Genomic DNA, 16582 nt, shown 5'->3' with positions numbered 1-16582 from the left:
TTGCACAATAGAAGCCCTACCCTGAAGATAAGCCCTAGTGACAGGCGTGGCTGCGCAGCATCTGCACAACCCGTGCATGTCGTTGCGGAGCGGGAAAGAACACGAGCAGCCCTTCTCATCTGCCCCATGAGAGCTCTATGGCTTGATGTGAGAGATTGGGGCCAACGGTTCTAAAGGAAATAGATCTGCAAGCAATTCAGGATGGAATTCGGGGTTTAGAAAGTTATGATGATGTTCCAGAAGAAGATGACTTAACTATATTTGAATCAGTGTAGATTGTTGTACCGTACTTATAAAAAATAGCACATCCCCTGAAAATAAGCCCTAGGGTGTCTTCTTGAGGAAAAATCAATATAACACCTTGTCTTATTTTGGGGGAAACAAAGTAATAACGACAAGCAGGATGGACATCATGTCTAAGGGTTTAGTCCACTATTCCTTAATCCTCTGGATAGTTCTGACATCTAGATAGCAAAATCCCCATTTTTGTGGCAGGTAACTGGTGTAGGTGATTAGGACTCTCTATGACGAGACTATTTTTGAGAGACATGGTCCTCAGAATGTGTCATCTGACTCTAAATTTGAGTCATTTTTCTCTCTCAAAATTCAATGTGTCTATAATTCCACTGGCAAAAAAATGTCAATGAAAACAGAAGAGAACAAAACAAAATCTGGCACAAGAAAGAAAAATATTTAAAGAGAAAAATATCATTCTGAAATACATATCTTAGAAAGTCATAGATATATTGATTTGTTTTTATTTAAAATATTTACCGAATGGCTACAGGTGACAGGGTCTTTTGCTTGTGTCTGAGTGTTGCAGAAGGCAGACACTGTTTGTAAGATCAGTAGTTAGGGACCTAAAAGAAAATGACCTCCACATTTCAGGTTTTGACCTGCTCATTTATTAAAAGGCAACTGTTGCATTTTAGTGAGCATTTCGATATATTCTTCTAGACAATTTTATAAAAGAGAAAAACGAGGCTGGGGGCACGGTGGCTCACACCTGCAATCCTAGCAGTCTGGGAGTCCCAGGTGAGAGGATCGCTTGAGGTCAGGAGTTTGAGACCAGCCTGAGCAACAGAGCAAGACCCAGCTCTACAAAATATAGAAAAAATTAGCCAGTCATGGTGGCGAATGCCTGTAGTCTCAGCTACTTGGGAGGCTGAGGCAGGAGGATCATGCGAGGCCAGGAGTTTGAGGCTGCAGTGAGCTGTGATAACACCACTGCACTCAGCGTGGGCCACAGAGGGAGACCCTGTCTCACTTAAAAAAGAAAAAAGAAAAGAAAAAACGTACTGTCTTAGTGCACTTAGAAAATGTATAATTCATATAACTTGCATTTATTCTTATGTAAGAATGAAATGCCAATAAATCATTGAGAAAAGAATTATATGTAAACTCAAAATAATTGACATATTAAATATATCAATACAGATTTTAAGCTTCCAATGCCACAAAGAGATAACTGTCTTCTTATTTATTTATCTATTTTTCTTCCCCCCCTGCATTTTCGAGGTCCTTATTTTCAAATGAAGATAATCAAAATAACCATGATGACTTTAAAGTTGGGTGAAGGTCTTAAAATATTTCAACATTTGCACATGAGTAATTAAATTCCCAATCATCTCAAAGACATTCTATATGATTTATTGCAGGGTTTATTACTGCTTCTGACCAAATGTGATCCTTCATCACAGTCTCAGAGGTTATTCATTTCCTGGTTGAGCTGTCTAGTTTAAAATTTATTGCAGCAAATAGTATTCTCTTTTAATTATTACCATTTTATCCATTTGAATGGGTCCTTGTAGAATTTATGAAGTCAAATATCTCGTGTAAAACAAATACTGATGCACCCAACACCTCAAACTAATTGAATCCACTGCCTCCTTACTGATAATTTTTAAAAAATACTTCATCTTCTCCCAGCACCAGATTTCTTTTTCATTCTAACCCTTTACATGCTATTTCGAGAGACTGCTGACTATTACCTAAATATGTTCGATATCTGTTTTCTTGCAAAACCTATTTTCACGGTATTGACGTAGGTCCTCATATCACCCAAACACATACTCCTCTCGCTCCCCTTCACACACCCGTATTCCAGACAGGACTCACCCCAATCATCTCTCCTGCCACTAAAGGATCCGTCTTTCTAAGATGCAGATACTTATAGCAATGTGTCTCTTTTGCCTGAAATGGGTTCATATCAACCACAGGACAGGAAGTGGAGCCACAGACATTGCAGTTGGGGTCCTCCATGACCTGCACTGCCTACTCCTCCACCCCATGTTCTACCATGACGTCCCCTTCAAACTGCAGCTCGAATGTCCCATCTAGGGCAAACTATCCCGGGCCTCCTGTGCGACTTCTGTTCGATGACTATCCTGCTTACTGGTATGCTGAGTTGCAATCTTACGTTTGCAACTTTGATTGTGGGAGTATCTCTCCCACAGAACCGCCAGAGCCTTCAGAGCTGGGGATGCTCTTACTCACTGGGCACCTGCAGTGCCAGCTCAGAGGTGAGTGTGAGCGGCAACGGAAGTAGACGTGTCTTCCTCTAATCAACATAGCCACAACCAACTAGAAAACAGGTTTTCCTTAGTATCTGTATCTTTAAGATTGAAGGAAAACAGCCACAAATCTATGATAATCGTAGTGCCTTCTTATTTTTTTAGACACTTTTGTGTTTCCAAATTTAACCTAAACATAACTTTTTGAATTTATAATTTTTGAAAGATTTTCCCTCATCATATTTTTTTGAGACAGTCACCTGGAAATAATTCTATTTGCATATAAGGAAGGATTCTGTTTAATTAATTATAAACAACCTCATGTATAGAAGTATATTCTAAGCTGTGGTATGCATAATGGCATTTGCCATGATTGATAATTCTTTTTTGCATGACTAGGCATGAGTCCCTTGGGAAGAAATGATTCTCATTCATTTTGTTTCTTTAGCGACCAGCCCACACAACCACTCAACATGTTTATCGGTCGATGGGGGAATGAATTCTACTACAGCACACAACTCACCAGGAGCAAAGCAGCTAAATCCCCACAAAGCTTCTTCCTAACTATGCTGAAAGAGCCCAAGGCTTGCTATAACTTTAGAATATATTTACACCGTGTAAAAGTTCTGCATTCTACAAGTAACAAAAGGGAAGTGGATAGTTTATACTAAACAAATCAAACCTCCCTTTATTATAGACTGCAACAGTTACACACACATTTTGTATTAAAGCTAAGTCAACTTTAATGCCTATTTAAAAATAAGGAAAAAAATCTTTGGGGTATAAATTGCTCATGTGGGTTAATATAACTTTTTGCTATTTAAAACTGTTATAATTTTTTCTCAATGGTCTTTATCCAGGTAATCACTCTCACAGTTTATTTTTAAAGCTTAATGTTATTTTTTAAATGATGAACATGCTTATTTCATTGTACCACATAATTTCGATGTTCAAAAATATCCTACTTTCTACAAAATTTTTATTTCAAGAATTACAACCAAACATGTGATGGAAAATATTTTATATTAATATTATAATTAAAGTACCATTTTACACAAATTGTAAATATCTAACAGATGACTAAAATAACTCTCCTACAGTAAATAAATTTAGGCACTTAAAATGAGGTTTCTTTCAAAATCCACATCTGCAATATTGTGTTTTAAGTGGGATTTCTTTTGGCAAGAAGCAATTCCACTTAAATACTAATCAGGCAGGTGGAAGGACTGGATTCTAGACCAACATTTTTTATGATTATTAAGTCAGTCAAACTTTTCTGTGTCCCAGTTTCAAAAACATAAAAATAAGCCATTATACCAGATTGTTTTTAAGGCCCTTCCAGGTTTTAAAGGTCAAAGTTTATGAAGAAAGAACAAGATCATATTGAATCTCCGGCTATCAGAAAGGTTGGCAGAGAGTGTAGACAATTGCAGGTCTGTTCTAGGAAGATGACACTACACTGGTATTCCATAATTTGAGAAGAAGCTCACACAGACCTTTCATCTCTGAGGAGCAATCTGAGAGAAGGCATCTAGCGTGCTTTGTGGGACATGACATCTGGGTGCAGGAGCCCACGTCCATGAAGCGGCTGCTTCTCCACCACGTTCTGCACGAGGAGGAGACTCTCGCGGATTGCGCCCCTCAGACTCCTCACCCAGCACGGCCAGGGCTTCAGAAGGGTCTGGTTTGCAGCGCACCGTCTTTATTCCTGAGTCATTTACCGCGGCATTCAATAGCTCTGCCACGGGAGGCAAGGGGAGAAGGAAAGAGGGGACCAGACTCGTCCACAAACCATGTTCCTGATGCCCTTTGTTCCTTCTCAACCCTCCATTGAAGGAGCAGGCCCCTCCTCCCTCTCACCGACAGCTTTCATGACCCCTTGTGCATCAGGGAGACAGACTGACAGGTGTGATGTCGCCTCCCACAAGTCCCTCTTATTACACGACAGTTCCAGAACATTCCACGGGGGCTCTGTTTCGACTCAGGCTCTAAGAGCTCAGGACATGATTTCAGGAGCTTCCGCCAGTCCGGCTCTAAGCCCTCTCCTGTGTTCTGACTGCTGTATGGGTCATGACTTTGTCACTGGCTTTCTGTTCCCAGTGACAGCAGGGCAGAGCCCACGCGGTGCTCTCTGACCTGCAGGCGGCCTCTCTCCAGCATTAGAGTCTCAGTGGTAAACAGAGTCAGAGAGCATTTAATGCAAATGAGAAGTATTTTTCTTCTCCTACAAAAAGTATTCTTTTAAATAAAATAAAATAACCATTCCCAAAGAGATAAGCTTCTTGGATCTATCTTTGCATTTATTTTACATTAAAAAAGAATTTCTGGAGATAAAAATGTAAATAATACAGGTTAAGTGTCTGATCCACTTCTTATGGTTAAAGACACATACAATAAATGTGATCAGTATCTATTACTGCCTTATATAATATCACGATCTATTATCTAACGAAAAAGAGAATAAAGGAAGCCAATACGAGTTTCCGCTCATAGATCATAATCATCTTTCAAAGACTAACATGTTACATTATGAATATATAAACCTCAATAAGACAAAACTATGAAAATTTCATGACTTGAAAGCCTTCATTTAAAATTAAAATACCTTATTTGAAAACCAGGTTTTTATGCACATGACAGATAAAATGCAAAAAAAAAAAAGGTATGAAATATTGAAATCGACTTTAAGCTCTAGACTTAAATGCCTAAAAGAAAATCAAATACGGACCTTACGGCTCAAAGAATGAGTTTTTCCACTAAAATAAGGAAAATGAGTTTTTCAGTAATGGATTTTTTTTTAAATGAACACAACTATCAGGAAGAATTGTTTCAAATCATAGACACACCAGAGGACACACTTTTTTTTTTCCTTCAAGATGACATACAAGTAAGTATGAGAATAACTCTCCCCAGAACATATCGAATGTTCGACCATTCCTTCATCCCGGCCGCAGAACAAAACCAAGCCTCCCACAAACGTCAGGAATGTCTGCATGGGTCGGCGGAAAGCCGCTTGTGTACTGTTACAAGCCAGTGTCCAATTTTCCCTTACCTTTTATCCTCGGTCACCGAGCACTTAGTCACCTTCAGAGCCTGACTAGAGCAAGAGCGGCAGGCAGGAGCGGGTGCGGGAGCGGCCTTGCTTACCCTGGCAGAGTGGCGGGAGCGAGTCCCACTGGTAGGTGCCCAGGGGGCCCCGTCTGCAGCTCGCTTCGCTGTGGCCGATGAGCCGGTGCCCGGGCTTGCAGAAGTAGCGCACGCGGCTGCCCGCGGCCCCGGCGGTCCCGTTGACGACGCCACCGTCCTTCAGCGCGGGGGCCAGGCTGCAGTAGGGCGCTGTGGGCGGGCAAACACATTCGTGAACAAGTAGTCGACACATGGACAGAAGACGGCCAAAGCCCCTTCCCCTGGTGGGCCAGGCAAACAGAATACCTCTGTTTTCTAAATAGCGGGCAGTGCGCACAGACCTGTGGACGTTTGTTCTGGAAAGCAAGTCTCTCTCCGAAGCGTACACCCCCTGCGGCTGTCAGGCGGCGTGAGGGCAGGTCCTGGCTACAGTATCGTTCATACGGTAGTATAATTTTTTTTACAGTTTTGTTTATTTATTACTGTAATTTTTAATTTTAGCATATTATGGGGGTACAAATGTTAAGGATATGTATATTGCCTATGTCCCCCCTCCCCTCTTGAGTCTGAGCTTCAAGCATGTCCATCCCCAAGACGATGCACATCTTGCTCAGTATGTATGTATACACCAGGGGTCCTCAAACTTTTTAAACAGGGGGCCAGTTCACTGTCCCTCACACCGTTGGAGAGCCAGACTATAGTTTTAAAAAAATCTATGAACAAATTCCTATGCACACTACACATATCTTATTTTGAAGTAAAAAAACAAATGAGCAAAAACACCTGCATGTGGCCCGAGGGCCGTAGTTTGAGGACCTGGTATACACTCATCCCCTCCTCCCCCTCCCACCTGGCTGAAACCCGATAAACGTTATTCCTATGTGTCCACTTAGGTGCTGATCAGTTAATGCCAATTTGCTGGTGAGTACATGTGGTGCTGGTTTTCCATTCTTGGGAAGCATTCTACTATGCTTCACTTAGTAGAATGGGTTCCAGCTCTATGCAGGAAAATACAAGAGGTGCCATATCACCATTGTTTCTTATAGCCGAGTAGTACTCCACGGTACACATATACCACATTTTATTAATCTACTCATGTATTGATGGGCACTTCGGTTGTTTCCACAACTTTGCAATTGTGAATTGTGCTGCTATAAACATTCGAGTGCAGGTGTCTTTTTTGTAGAGTGTCATTTGATTTAATTAATATAGATAACCACTGGCAGAGAATAATTAAAAGTTCACAAAGGACAAAACAATTTGAATTTTGTTCTGTAGCAATCCAGCCGTTGTTACTATAAAGAGAATGGTCACACGGCTAGATACTTTCTGGACAGACCTTGGTATAATTATCTCTTCTTTTGTTCCCTTAACATTTAAACATATTTTAAAATTATTTTTGATCATATTTTTTTTCTTTTGGAGATGTCTTTGCTTTCTATGCTGTGCATTTCAATGGTTTGCAAGTTTAACAATAAAAATTTTAAATTATTAATCAACAAAGTTCCTAATGTTGTTTAGTGAGGAAGGACACCCTCGCCCATCTCCCCAAAGCTGGTGCCCATGGAAATAGCTTCCCCATTGCTAAAGGATGACAGCGGACTGCTCCACATTTGAAACAAACAAAAGTCCTCAATATTTAACAAAAAAAAGTGTCATTAAAATGGAGAACATAAAACAATATAATAACATTTTCATAATTAAGGTCATTAACTTTTTCCTTGGCGCTGCTGTTAAGCGAACCTTATGAATTGCACAAAGACACAGACATTAGCTATTTTTTAACGCATGGGAATGGAACACAATCTTGGAAGAAGATGTGCTACTCTGGGCCAATAAAAATCTTGCAGCAGCTCTAACGTCCCCTTTCCAGGGAGACTGTTTACAATTAGAGTCAGGCGTTTGTTACAGTGACAGTGTCACCCACAAGGAAGGCAGTGTTTGGCTGAAAACCCTGCGTGTCATTTACACAGTTCCTGGAGGAACTGCCTCCAGGGGAATTAAAACAGTCAAACCAAGAAAGTTGTTAAGGACTGGAAACTCTTGGTTTCTTTTTTTTTAAAAAAAGAGGTTTTAGATGTTCCACGCTTCCCTACGGGGCTTCTGTAGAAAAGCACGCACATCCGAATGCTGGATGTTGCACCTCTCCCTAGAAATAAATTCAGAAGCAACTTCCTGAAGGTCTCCCAGGGTAGCCCTGCCCAGCAGCGATGTCTGCACGTCCGGCCTCCCCTGTCCACCCTGTTCCTGGGAGAAGCATCTTTCATCCAGACAAGCTCTGAAGCACCGTTTTATCTTGTCTCAAATGGGCTGGTCTTTCTTGAGTGAAAACCCACTAACTGTTGTTAAGAATCTCTTGACTCACATTTCTGTTGGCTAAGCCATTTTCTGCCTCCGGTTGTCCTAGACCAAATTTGTGTGAGTTTTTTTTTGTTTGTTTGTTTGTTTGTTTTGTTTTGTTTTTGAGACAGAGTCTCACTCTGTTGCCTGGGCTGAGTGCCATGGTGTCAGCCTAGCTCACAGCAACCTCCAACTCCTAGGCTCAAGCGATCCTCCTGCCTCAGCCTCCCGAGTAGCTGGGACTACACGTATGCACCACCATGCCTGGCTAATTTTTTAATATATTTTTTAGTTGGCCAATTGATTTCTTTCTATTTTTAGTAGAGACGGGGTCACGCTCTTGCTCAGGCTGGTCTCAAACTCCTGAGCTCAAACGATCCACATGCCTCAGACTCCCGTAGTGCTAGGATTACAGATGTGAGCCACCTCGCCCAGCCTTTTGTAGGTTTTGAATGCACCAAAATATTTACTTTAGGGAAACTATGAGCACAACCAGCCACCCAGAATACTGACTGTCTGGATCATTGTGCTGGTTAAAAAATAAAAATAAAAAAATAATGGAAAATGGGAATAACCCTTAGACTACAGACCCTTCCCCAAAGTTAGGGATGAGACAATAAAGTCTGAAAGTCCATAAAGGGCAGAGAGACCATGAGGTCCTTTGGGTGTCACCATGGCTTATGACTCAGCTCAGTCTTTTAAGGGAAAGGGGTTTGCAGGATGTCATCTCACTCCCTGGGTGCTGGTAATGGTACGTTGTCTTTCATTGGTTCTTCTATCGCCTCTTCTCTCTCAGCTCACCAAGGACAAAACGTGAAGGTGGCACATGACAGAAATCACAGCGAGGGATGACGCAAGGGAAGGTGGGACACACCCCTGCCTGCTCAAGTTCTGGCTACAGTAAACATAGTTCAGGAGACCAGCGCCCAGTCCTTGTGCTGCACTGGCTGGGACTTGGAAAAGCAGGGGTGTGGACTAGAGAGCCAGGTAGGGAACGAGGGATCAGGGAGACCGGGGCAGTCAGACACCCTGGAATTCCCCGGGTGAAAACCAGCCTAGCCTATCTCTTTCACGCTCCCAGCACGGAAGCTTACACTGAAACGAAGTTATTAACTCAGCGTTCCCTGAGCAATGTGTATTGAATCACCTGGAAATACCCTGAGACTGGCACTTGCTTTATCTTTTTTTAAACTCGATTTTCAATTACAGTGATCAATTATATTGCTCTTATGCCGGAATGATCAGTAGTTCACGTGTGCAACGCAAACTGAGGTTGGAGATGCACTATGTGGCCATGGGCTCATGTTAGTATGGGCTAGAGGTCCCTTGCCCACATGGTAATATTTTAGGAGTACTTTCATTTCATCAGTGGTCAAAAATAACTGGTGGTGAACTCCTAGCAGAGATCCCTGAATTGCTGAATTGTAAGGTTTATATCACAAATTATATACATATCCACATACAACACACACACACACACACATATATAATCCATGTATATTTCCACTGAAATAAACATAAAATTATACCATCTCCTTCTCCAGATACAGTCGAACAAAGAGGATCTTGTTGCACAACAAAGAAAACATCCCTTGAAAGATTTAGAAATCACTGTTCTCAGAATTCAAGGTACAATCCTATCACCAGGCAACTAAGTGATTTGCTGTAGATGAAACAAGCTATATCACATTCACCGTGACTCCCCTGCACTGACCATTTTTGCACATAGGGAATCAATTCAAACAGCTTTGGAAGTCTAATTATGAACCTGTGTTTTGGAGCAAGGAATTTGATGAATGCAAATCCCGTCGCTGTTCTTGGGCTCTTCAGAACAAAGGTCTGAGCACGTTTTATGAAACGCCCCAGAAGAGGAAGGTCTGAATGTCGTGCCCCTTGTTCCCACGTCAAGGCCTTTCAAAACCTGATGCTCATATAAGTGGAATCATGCAATATTTGTCTTTTTTTTTTGGTTGCATTTTATATCTTTACCTCTCCCTAGCAAGGGTTAGAGTTATGCCCTTCCCTTCCACAATGCTCACCTGAATATACTTAACACTACTGAATTGTACACTTAAAAATGGTTAAGATGGTAAATTGTATGTTATGTATTTTTTTATACAATAAAAAAACTAAAAAAAAAAAACCCTTGATGCTTTTAAACATTTCCTGATGTCTATGAACTAAAGACAGCTGAAACTTTACTCTTAAAATCACCCCAACACTGAAGTGTTCCTCCCTCAGGGTGTTTCTCTTCACTGAAGAATTAAAACGCCAACATAGGAATAAACAATCCCTTGCATTGTCATGCACTGTTCACTTTGTGTATGCAATGGGCATCTTTCTTGGGGAAATGCAAACTCAAATGTTTTAGGTCCTGTTGAGTGAGATTTGAGAAAAGTCTAGATGTTTTGCTTAGCAGCTAAAATATCTTCAGCAGTTAAGAGTCTGCTCACTGCTCCTGTAGGGCAGCACAGACACCGGCGCGGGTCACATCGTGTTGCTGACTGTGCACAAAATTTAACATGCCATAAATGTATTGACTGATTTAATAAATTTGTTAATTAACTAATTTAATTAATATAAATAACTACTGGCAGAGAATAATTAAGGACAAAATAATCTGCATGGCTTTCTGATAGCCCCTCGTACAATTATTTCTTCTGTTTGTTCCCTTAACATTTAAACATACATTAAAATTATTTTCGATTATATTATTTTTTTCTTTCAGAGATGTCTTCGCTTTCTATGCTGTGCATTTCAATGATTTATAAGTTTAACAATAACATTTAAAAAATATTGATCAACAAATTTCCCAATGTTGTTTAGAGATATTGCTCACAGTAATTTCCCATCATACTATTTCTATTGCCTTTAATGATCAATCTCCAGAAATTAAGTTTATATTGTAACTCTCTGTTTAAACTGTTTTTATAGAATGAAGATCACTTGTATCCGAAACATTTTCGTGTTAAATCTGAGCTCCATTTACTTACCTGCATAACGAATCTTGAATCCCTTTTTACTGGTTGCGTGATCTGTGGACCAGCGGAGATACAACTCGTTGCTCTTGCTTGTGAAATTGGACTGTTCGGTGTGGTTTCCACTTAGGACTGCTAGCAGAGGACTTTGCCCAGAAGAACCTAAAGGAAACAGAGACACGAGAAGGGTTCATATGTGCGTGAGCATCTGCAAAATGCAGATCGTTGGCTTTTGATCCAGTTAGCTTCTATAAGTACAATATACAGCTATTTATCCCCCAAACAGACAAAGGATTCTAAATGACCATAGCAACAAATTCCCTGATAAAAATAAAACAACCTACAAAAATAATTTCAGGTGCACATTCTATTAACAACATAATATTTAAAGTAAACGAACTTTGTTTATAAAACAGCAATAACTGAAAAAAAATGAAAGTTAATTTTTATGATTGTTAGTATTTGCAATATTGCATTTATGTAGGAAAATAGAAAGCTTCATGCAGTCTTAGGGGAGCTACATTAGTACAATCACTTTAAGGAGAAATTTGGTAATATTCAGTAAAATTGAAGATTTCATTAAATTTCTATAAACTCTATACATACAGAAGTATTATTCACATATCAAAAATGTGTATTCTAGAATTATTTCTCATGGTAAATTTTGGATCCAAACTAGCATTTTAGGGTTTAAAAGAAGAAGTGAAAATGCCATAAAAAGAAATCAGATGCATACAGCATTGAATTTAACCAACCAGATATATACGTATCAGCATAGTCAGTTCTTAAAATAGCACACTGATGACTAAAATTATCTATTTGCAGGTGAATAAATATGATAGCGGGAGTGGGAGCATGAGGTGGTCACCCCTGTGGTGGCCCAGGCACCCATCTCCCCCAAAAAAGATATGATATCAATTATGTAAAAATTCAAAAGCAGGCAGTACATACAATGTGTGCATGTGGGAAGGGAATGAATTATAAACATGCACTACAACGACCCATTGGACTCTGATTTTGGGATACTAATTTCCTCCACAAGAGGTGCAAGGGGAACTGGATAATCATGGAATCTCTAAATTTACCTGCACACCTCACTTTTTATAAAATATGAGTAAATTTAAATTTGGTAAATTTATTATAAATTTAAATTTGACAGCATCCTAAAGTTCATATTTATTTTTAACATCTCTTCCTCTTTCTGTATACAGTATTTGAAAGTTTTCAAAAAAATTAAGGAAATAAAGTTAAGATTAAATACATAATCAAAGCAAGTGCAATGTGTAGTTGACTAGCACAACACTCGTCACCATGATCTGACACTATTTATTGCCGTCAGACTTGAGGGTCTCCTTGGAGATGCCACTCTATTAGTGAACTCCACGCTACCTTGTGGTCTTAGAAGCTTCTGGGGCTTTTCTGCACTTCACAGTTCACTCCCAGGAAACGCATTAAAGACTGGGAACATGAGGCTCTCATTGCTATTTGTGATATAAGTGTCATCAAAGAGAAGTGGCACCTACCTTTGATAGTTCCATGCAAAGTTTTTATTTACACCAAGATACTGAGACACCACCACCCTTCATTCATTGTGTCACTCCCAATCAGAGCAGTTCTAGAGTTTTCTGTTTCCTCAAAAATAAGACCTACTCATAAAGCAAGCCCTAGCAGGATGTCTAAGCATTTGCACAATAGAAGCCCTACTCCAAAAATAAGACCTAGTGATGGGCGTGGCTACACTGCATCTGCACAACCTATGCATTTTGTTGCTGAGTGGTAAAGAAGACAAGCAGTCCTTCTCATCCACCCCATGAGAGTTCTATGGCTCGACATGAGAGATGGGGGCCAATGGTTCTAAAGGAAACATAGAGTCGCAAGAAATTCAGGATGGAATTCGGGATTTGGAGAGTTAGGATGATGTTCCAGAAGAAGAGACTTAACTCTATTTGAATGTAGATGGTTGTACCGTACTTAAAAAAATAACACCTCCCCTGAAAATAAGCCCTAGGGTGTCTTCTTGAGGAAAAATAAATATAAGACTCTGTCATATTTTCCAGGAAACACAGTATGCTGAAGTCAGAATGTGACCGTCCTTACAAGAAAAGAAGTCGGGGCCCAGAAGCACATGGAGCAGACACAGAAGGAGGTGGCGCCTGCAACCCGAGCAGACAGGCCCAGGCCAGCCCGGCCCTGCCGACCCCCGCCCCCAGAACTGCGAGGAAGCACGTTCCTGCTTAAGCCACCCAGCGTGTGGTACTTTGTGACGGCAGCCGTGGTACACACACATGTAGAGTATTAGATACAGAGGATCAGGGCGACCTTGCCGTGGTCAGTCACGGAGGACGAGGAGAAACAAGCCAGCTCTTGTTCAGAAGGAGTGTCGCGGTCAGTGTCCTGAAAGGCGCCCTGCGCGGTACGGCTGTGTGTCATAGCCCAGGAAAGCAGAGCTGTGTTTCGTGTGCTGGGTTATTTGTCAATGTTTGAAGAGATAATGTGCAAATTGCACATGCCACTGGGAAATTAATTATCCCGAATTTGTGATATTTTTAAAATGTCATTTCTAATGACAGAACTCAAGAGTGAAATTTTTAGGTGTTCTTAATCCAACATCTAATCCCTCCTTACTTTCCCATCTGTTCTCTTTGCCTACAATGTAGCAAACTTTCCAGAAGGATTATTCTCTAAAAGCCAACTTCTAGCTGGGCAATATGCAGAAAACTAGCACCACTATAAAGGAGAACAGTGGTCACTGTTACCAAGATGAAAACTAAGTATTTTGCCAGTGAACTACAATCTTAATTTTGACACTATTCTCAGCTGAGTTCTATAATGACTAAAGTCCTGTTTTTAAAAATTATGGAATGTCTACTACTTGAGCCATAGAGAGTAATATACTCTGGGGCTAACACAGTTTAAAATCAAGGTATGCAACATGTTTTTCGTCAAGCCATGACCTATAAAAGAGCCCCTGTCTTAAAAAGAAAACAAAAAGGAGACAAACGTGACATTTGCTGCAACAAAAATGCCATTGCTTATAAGATTATTCACATGAAACTCTTTTCATTTTATAGAAAAATCTTTGAAAGAAGCACAGCTCTAGTCATGGATCTCTGACAGTCTTGACAGCAACTTTTATGATACTGTCTGTTTTGCCTATTGTTTATAATGGGTGTGATCTGTCCAGATTTGGGAGAGAGATCAAATCGGAAGCCAATAGTTCGTAAGTTATTGACAAGAATTCTGCTCCTGAAATTAAAAGACACGAGCCAGGTGCGGTGGCGCACACCTGTCATCCCAGCACTCTGGGAGGCCAAGGCAGGAAGACAGCTCGAGTCCTTGTGTTGCTAAAACATAACGGTGTTTTCATCCACGATGAAATCAGGTCCCTGGTATACAAAGACTAAAGAAACTTACCATCAAACACTTCCAGGGCATCAAATTGCTTTTCGCTCTGAAACATGTCCACGAAGAGGGTGATGTTGTAGTTCGGTTCCACTCGGATGCTCCAGGAGCAGGTCTGGGAGTTGAAATAGTTGCCTGGGTACCCCGGGCTGAGGATGACTCCGGATGACTCTGTCCGGACCTCGTTCGCCGGGCATTGTGCTGAAGAGAGAAGCACCGGTGAAGGTCTGTGTTAGCAAAATGAATCTGAGCTAGCAGGATAGTTTCTGTCCCTCTGAACGCAAGCCAATGAAGAGAAGCAGCAATCTCATGGAGCATGGACCAAATTTAACACCGGACGCCCACGTGGCGGGAGTGTGACGGTGGCAGGAACTAGTATCAGGCAGCTTTGCCTTCCCATCAGGTCCCCTAAGCCGGAGCATCCTGCGGCCCCTGTATCCCTGACTCACCTCAACTTGGGGCAGGTGCATTGTGGGTTTCCAAATAATATCCAAGTTTCCCCAATGCCACTGCAAAGAAGGACCTCACCTTTCCAATACATACTAAAATATATGAAGTTTTACGCAATAAAACAAAAATTGCGTTTATGTCAGTTTTTTCTATGCCTCATCCCCAGTGGATGCCTGACACTGGGAACAGCACGGAACCCTACGTGCCCTGGGGTTTCCCTGTACGGTCGCGCTGTGCAGGGCAGAGAGCAGGCGCTTCCTGGATGCAACAGAGTGAGGACTCGAGCGCCTGGTAGTCAGAGTGGGGCGACGTGAGATTTCATCACACTGCTCATAGTCTCATGTGATTTAAAACGTTTAGGAGTCCTTTCTTTCTGGAATTTTTTTTGTTTAACATTTCCAACCATGGTGGACCACAGGTAAATGAAACTGCTGAAAGTGAAACCTCAGATAAGGGAGGTGAGGATTACTATACTTAGAATAATAAAATTTAAACATTTGCTGAGACTGCCTGGACTCTGGGAAAAGGGTAACTCGGAGACCTCGACTCAAACCCGGGGTGCACACCTCACTTCCTCGCTTGTGCAGCTGGAGTCTGATTGCAAAGGGATGGACTCTTTGCAAATGTATCGCTAGGATATTACAGACATTGACACCCTTTTCTCCTCCTGCTTTCTTTCTTTCCTTACTGAACTACTTCCAGGTTAATACAGATAAAAACAATCTGCACAGGTATGAACATGCAAAAGAAAAGCACCAAAGAATCCCTTAGTAACTAATTTCTCTCATTGCAAAATTAAATTGTCTTCCAGAAACAGTCTGCTTAAAGAACTATTAAGGAGTAAAAATATCTATTATTGGCATTGTTTCATAAACACAGATGTACCAAAACTATTTATAGAGTTTTGGAAAAGTTTGATAATTACCTTTTCCTTAATGAACAAGAGCTTTTGTTAAAAGAAATGTGTTTTGCTCTTCATCTATTTTCAACTAGTTAAATGTATATTATTTACTCATACGTTTCAAAATAAAGACACTTCTCAAACAGAGAAGCAAAGCTTATGAAATATATTTTGGTTTGAGTAATTTAAAAAGCAATTTATGTCCCATTTTCTTTCATTTACTTTATTATTCTAATTGAAATGCACCTTACAATTTAGAAAACATGTAGGTATAAGACCACCAATGATGAAGCACTTCATAGAATTCTTTAAATAAATATATATTTTAGGTGAGAGTTTAAAAATATTTTTAGTGATAAATTAACGGCAATAATATTGATGTAAACAAAAATAATCCTATCTTGAGCATACAGATTAAAACACCTGAGTTAAAAGTACTATTTTTTTCTCATGGGATGGTGGGCAGATCACTTTGTAAAATTTATTATGGCCATCCAAAAGTGAGCATGCTGACACTTTAAGAAGAAAATGCAGAAAAGAAGTCAAGAATTTGTGCCTGTGCCATCCGTGCAGTCCAGGGCCTGGAGTTTCAGAAGCTCCACAGCTCTGCCGTGACTTTGCAAGAAGAGCCTTTCCTGGCTCTGATGTAAACAGAGGATGATATTATTATGTAACAGCTGCCCCCTGGGGGATGATTAGCTACAACAGATGCACACGTTTTCCTTAAATTGCAAAGCACTGTATGGGCACTAGGTGTTAGAGGGATTAGGGATTAGTAATTAGACCACTGCCTGCCTTTTCCTGACCCCAAAATGCTACCGCGGCACATGTCATTTTTGTGGCAGGACACTTAAAAAGTACTTAGGCAATCT

At 40.6% G+C, this 16582-nt stretch overlaps 1 protein-coding gene across 2 annotated transcripts in view; it reads right to left on the bottom strand.

The window, feature by feature from the left end:
• CSMD1 (CUB and Sushi multiple domains 1) overlaps window positions 1-16582 on the bottom strand; it is a 1569742-nt gene that overhangs the window by 87561 nt on the left and 1465599 nt on the right. For both annotated transcript variants that reach the window (XM_020282735.2, XM_075997279.1), the window contains exons 47-49: window positions 14372-14560; window positions 10973-11119; window positions 5661-5849 (exon numbers count right to left, since the gene is read on the bottom strand). In XM_020282735.2, the coding sequence (XP_020138324.2) occupies window positions 5661-5849; window positions 10973-11119; window positions 14372-14560 (525 nt within the window). The remainder of the gene's footprint in view (window positions 1-5660; window positions 5850-10972; window positions 11120-14371; window positions 14561-16582) is intronic.

This window comes from Microcebus murinus, chromosome 24 (assembly GCF_040939455.1).
Source record: "Microcebus murinus isolate Inina chromosome 24, M.murinus_Inina_mat1.0, whole genome shotgun sequence".
In the NCBI taxonomy this organism is placed as follows: domain Eukaryota; kingdom Metazoa; phylum Chordata; class Mammalia; order Primates; family Cheirogaleidae; genus Microcebus; species Microcebus murinus.
Note: the sequence above shows the minus strand (reverse complement) of the source record. Positions and strands in the feature narration are given on the sequence as shown.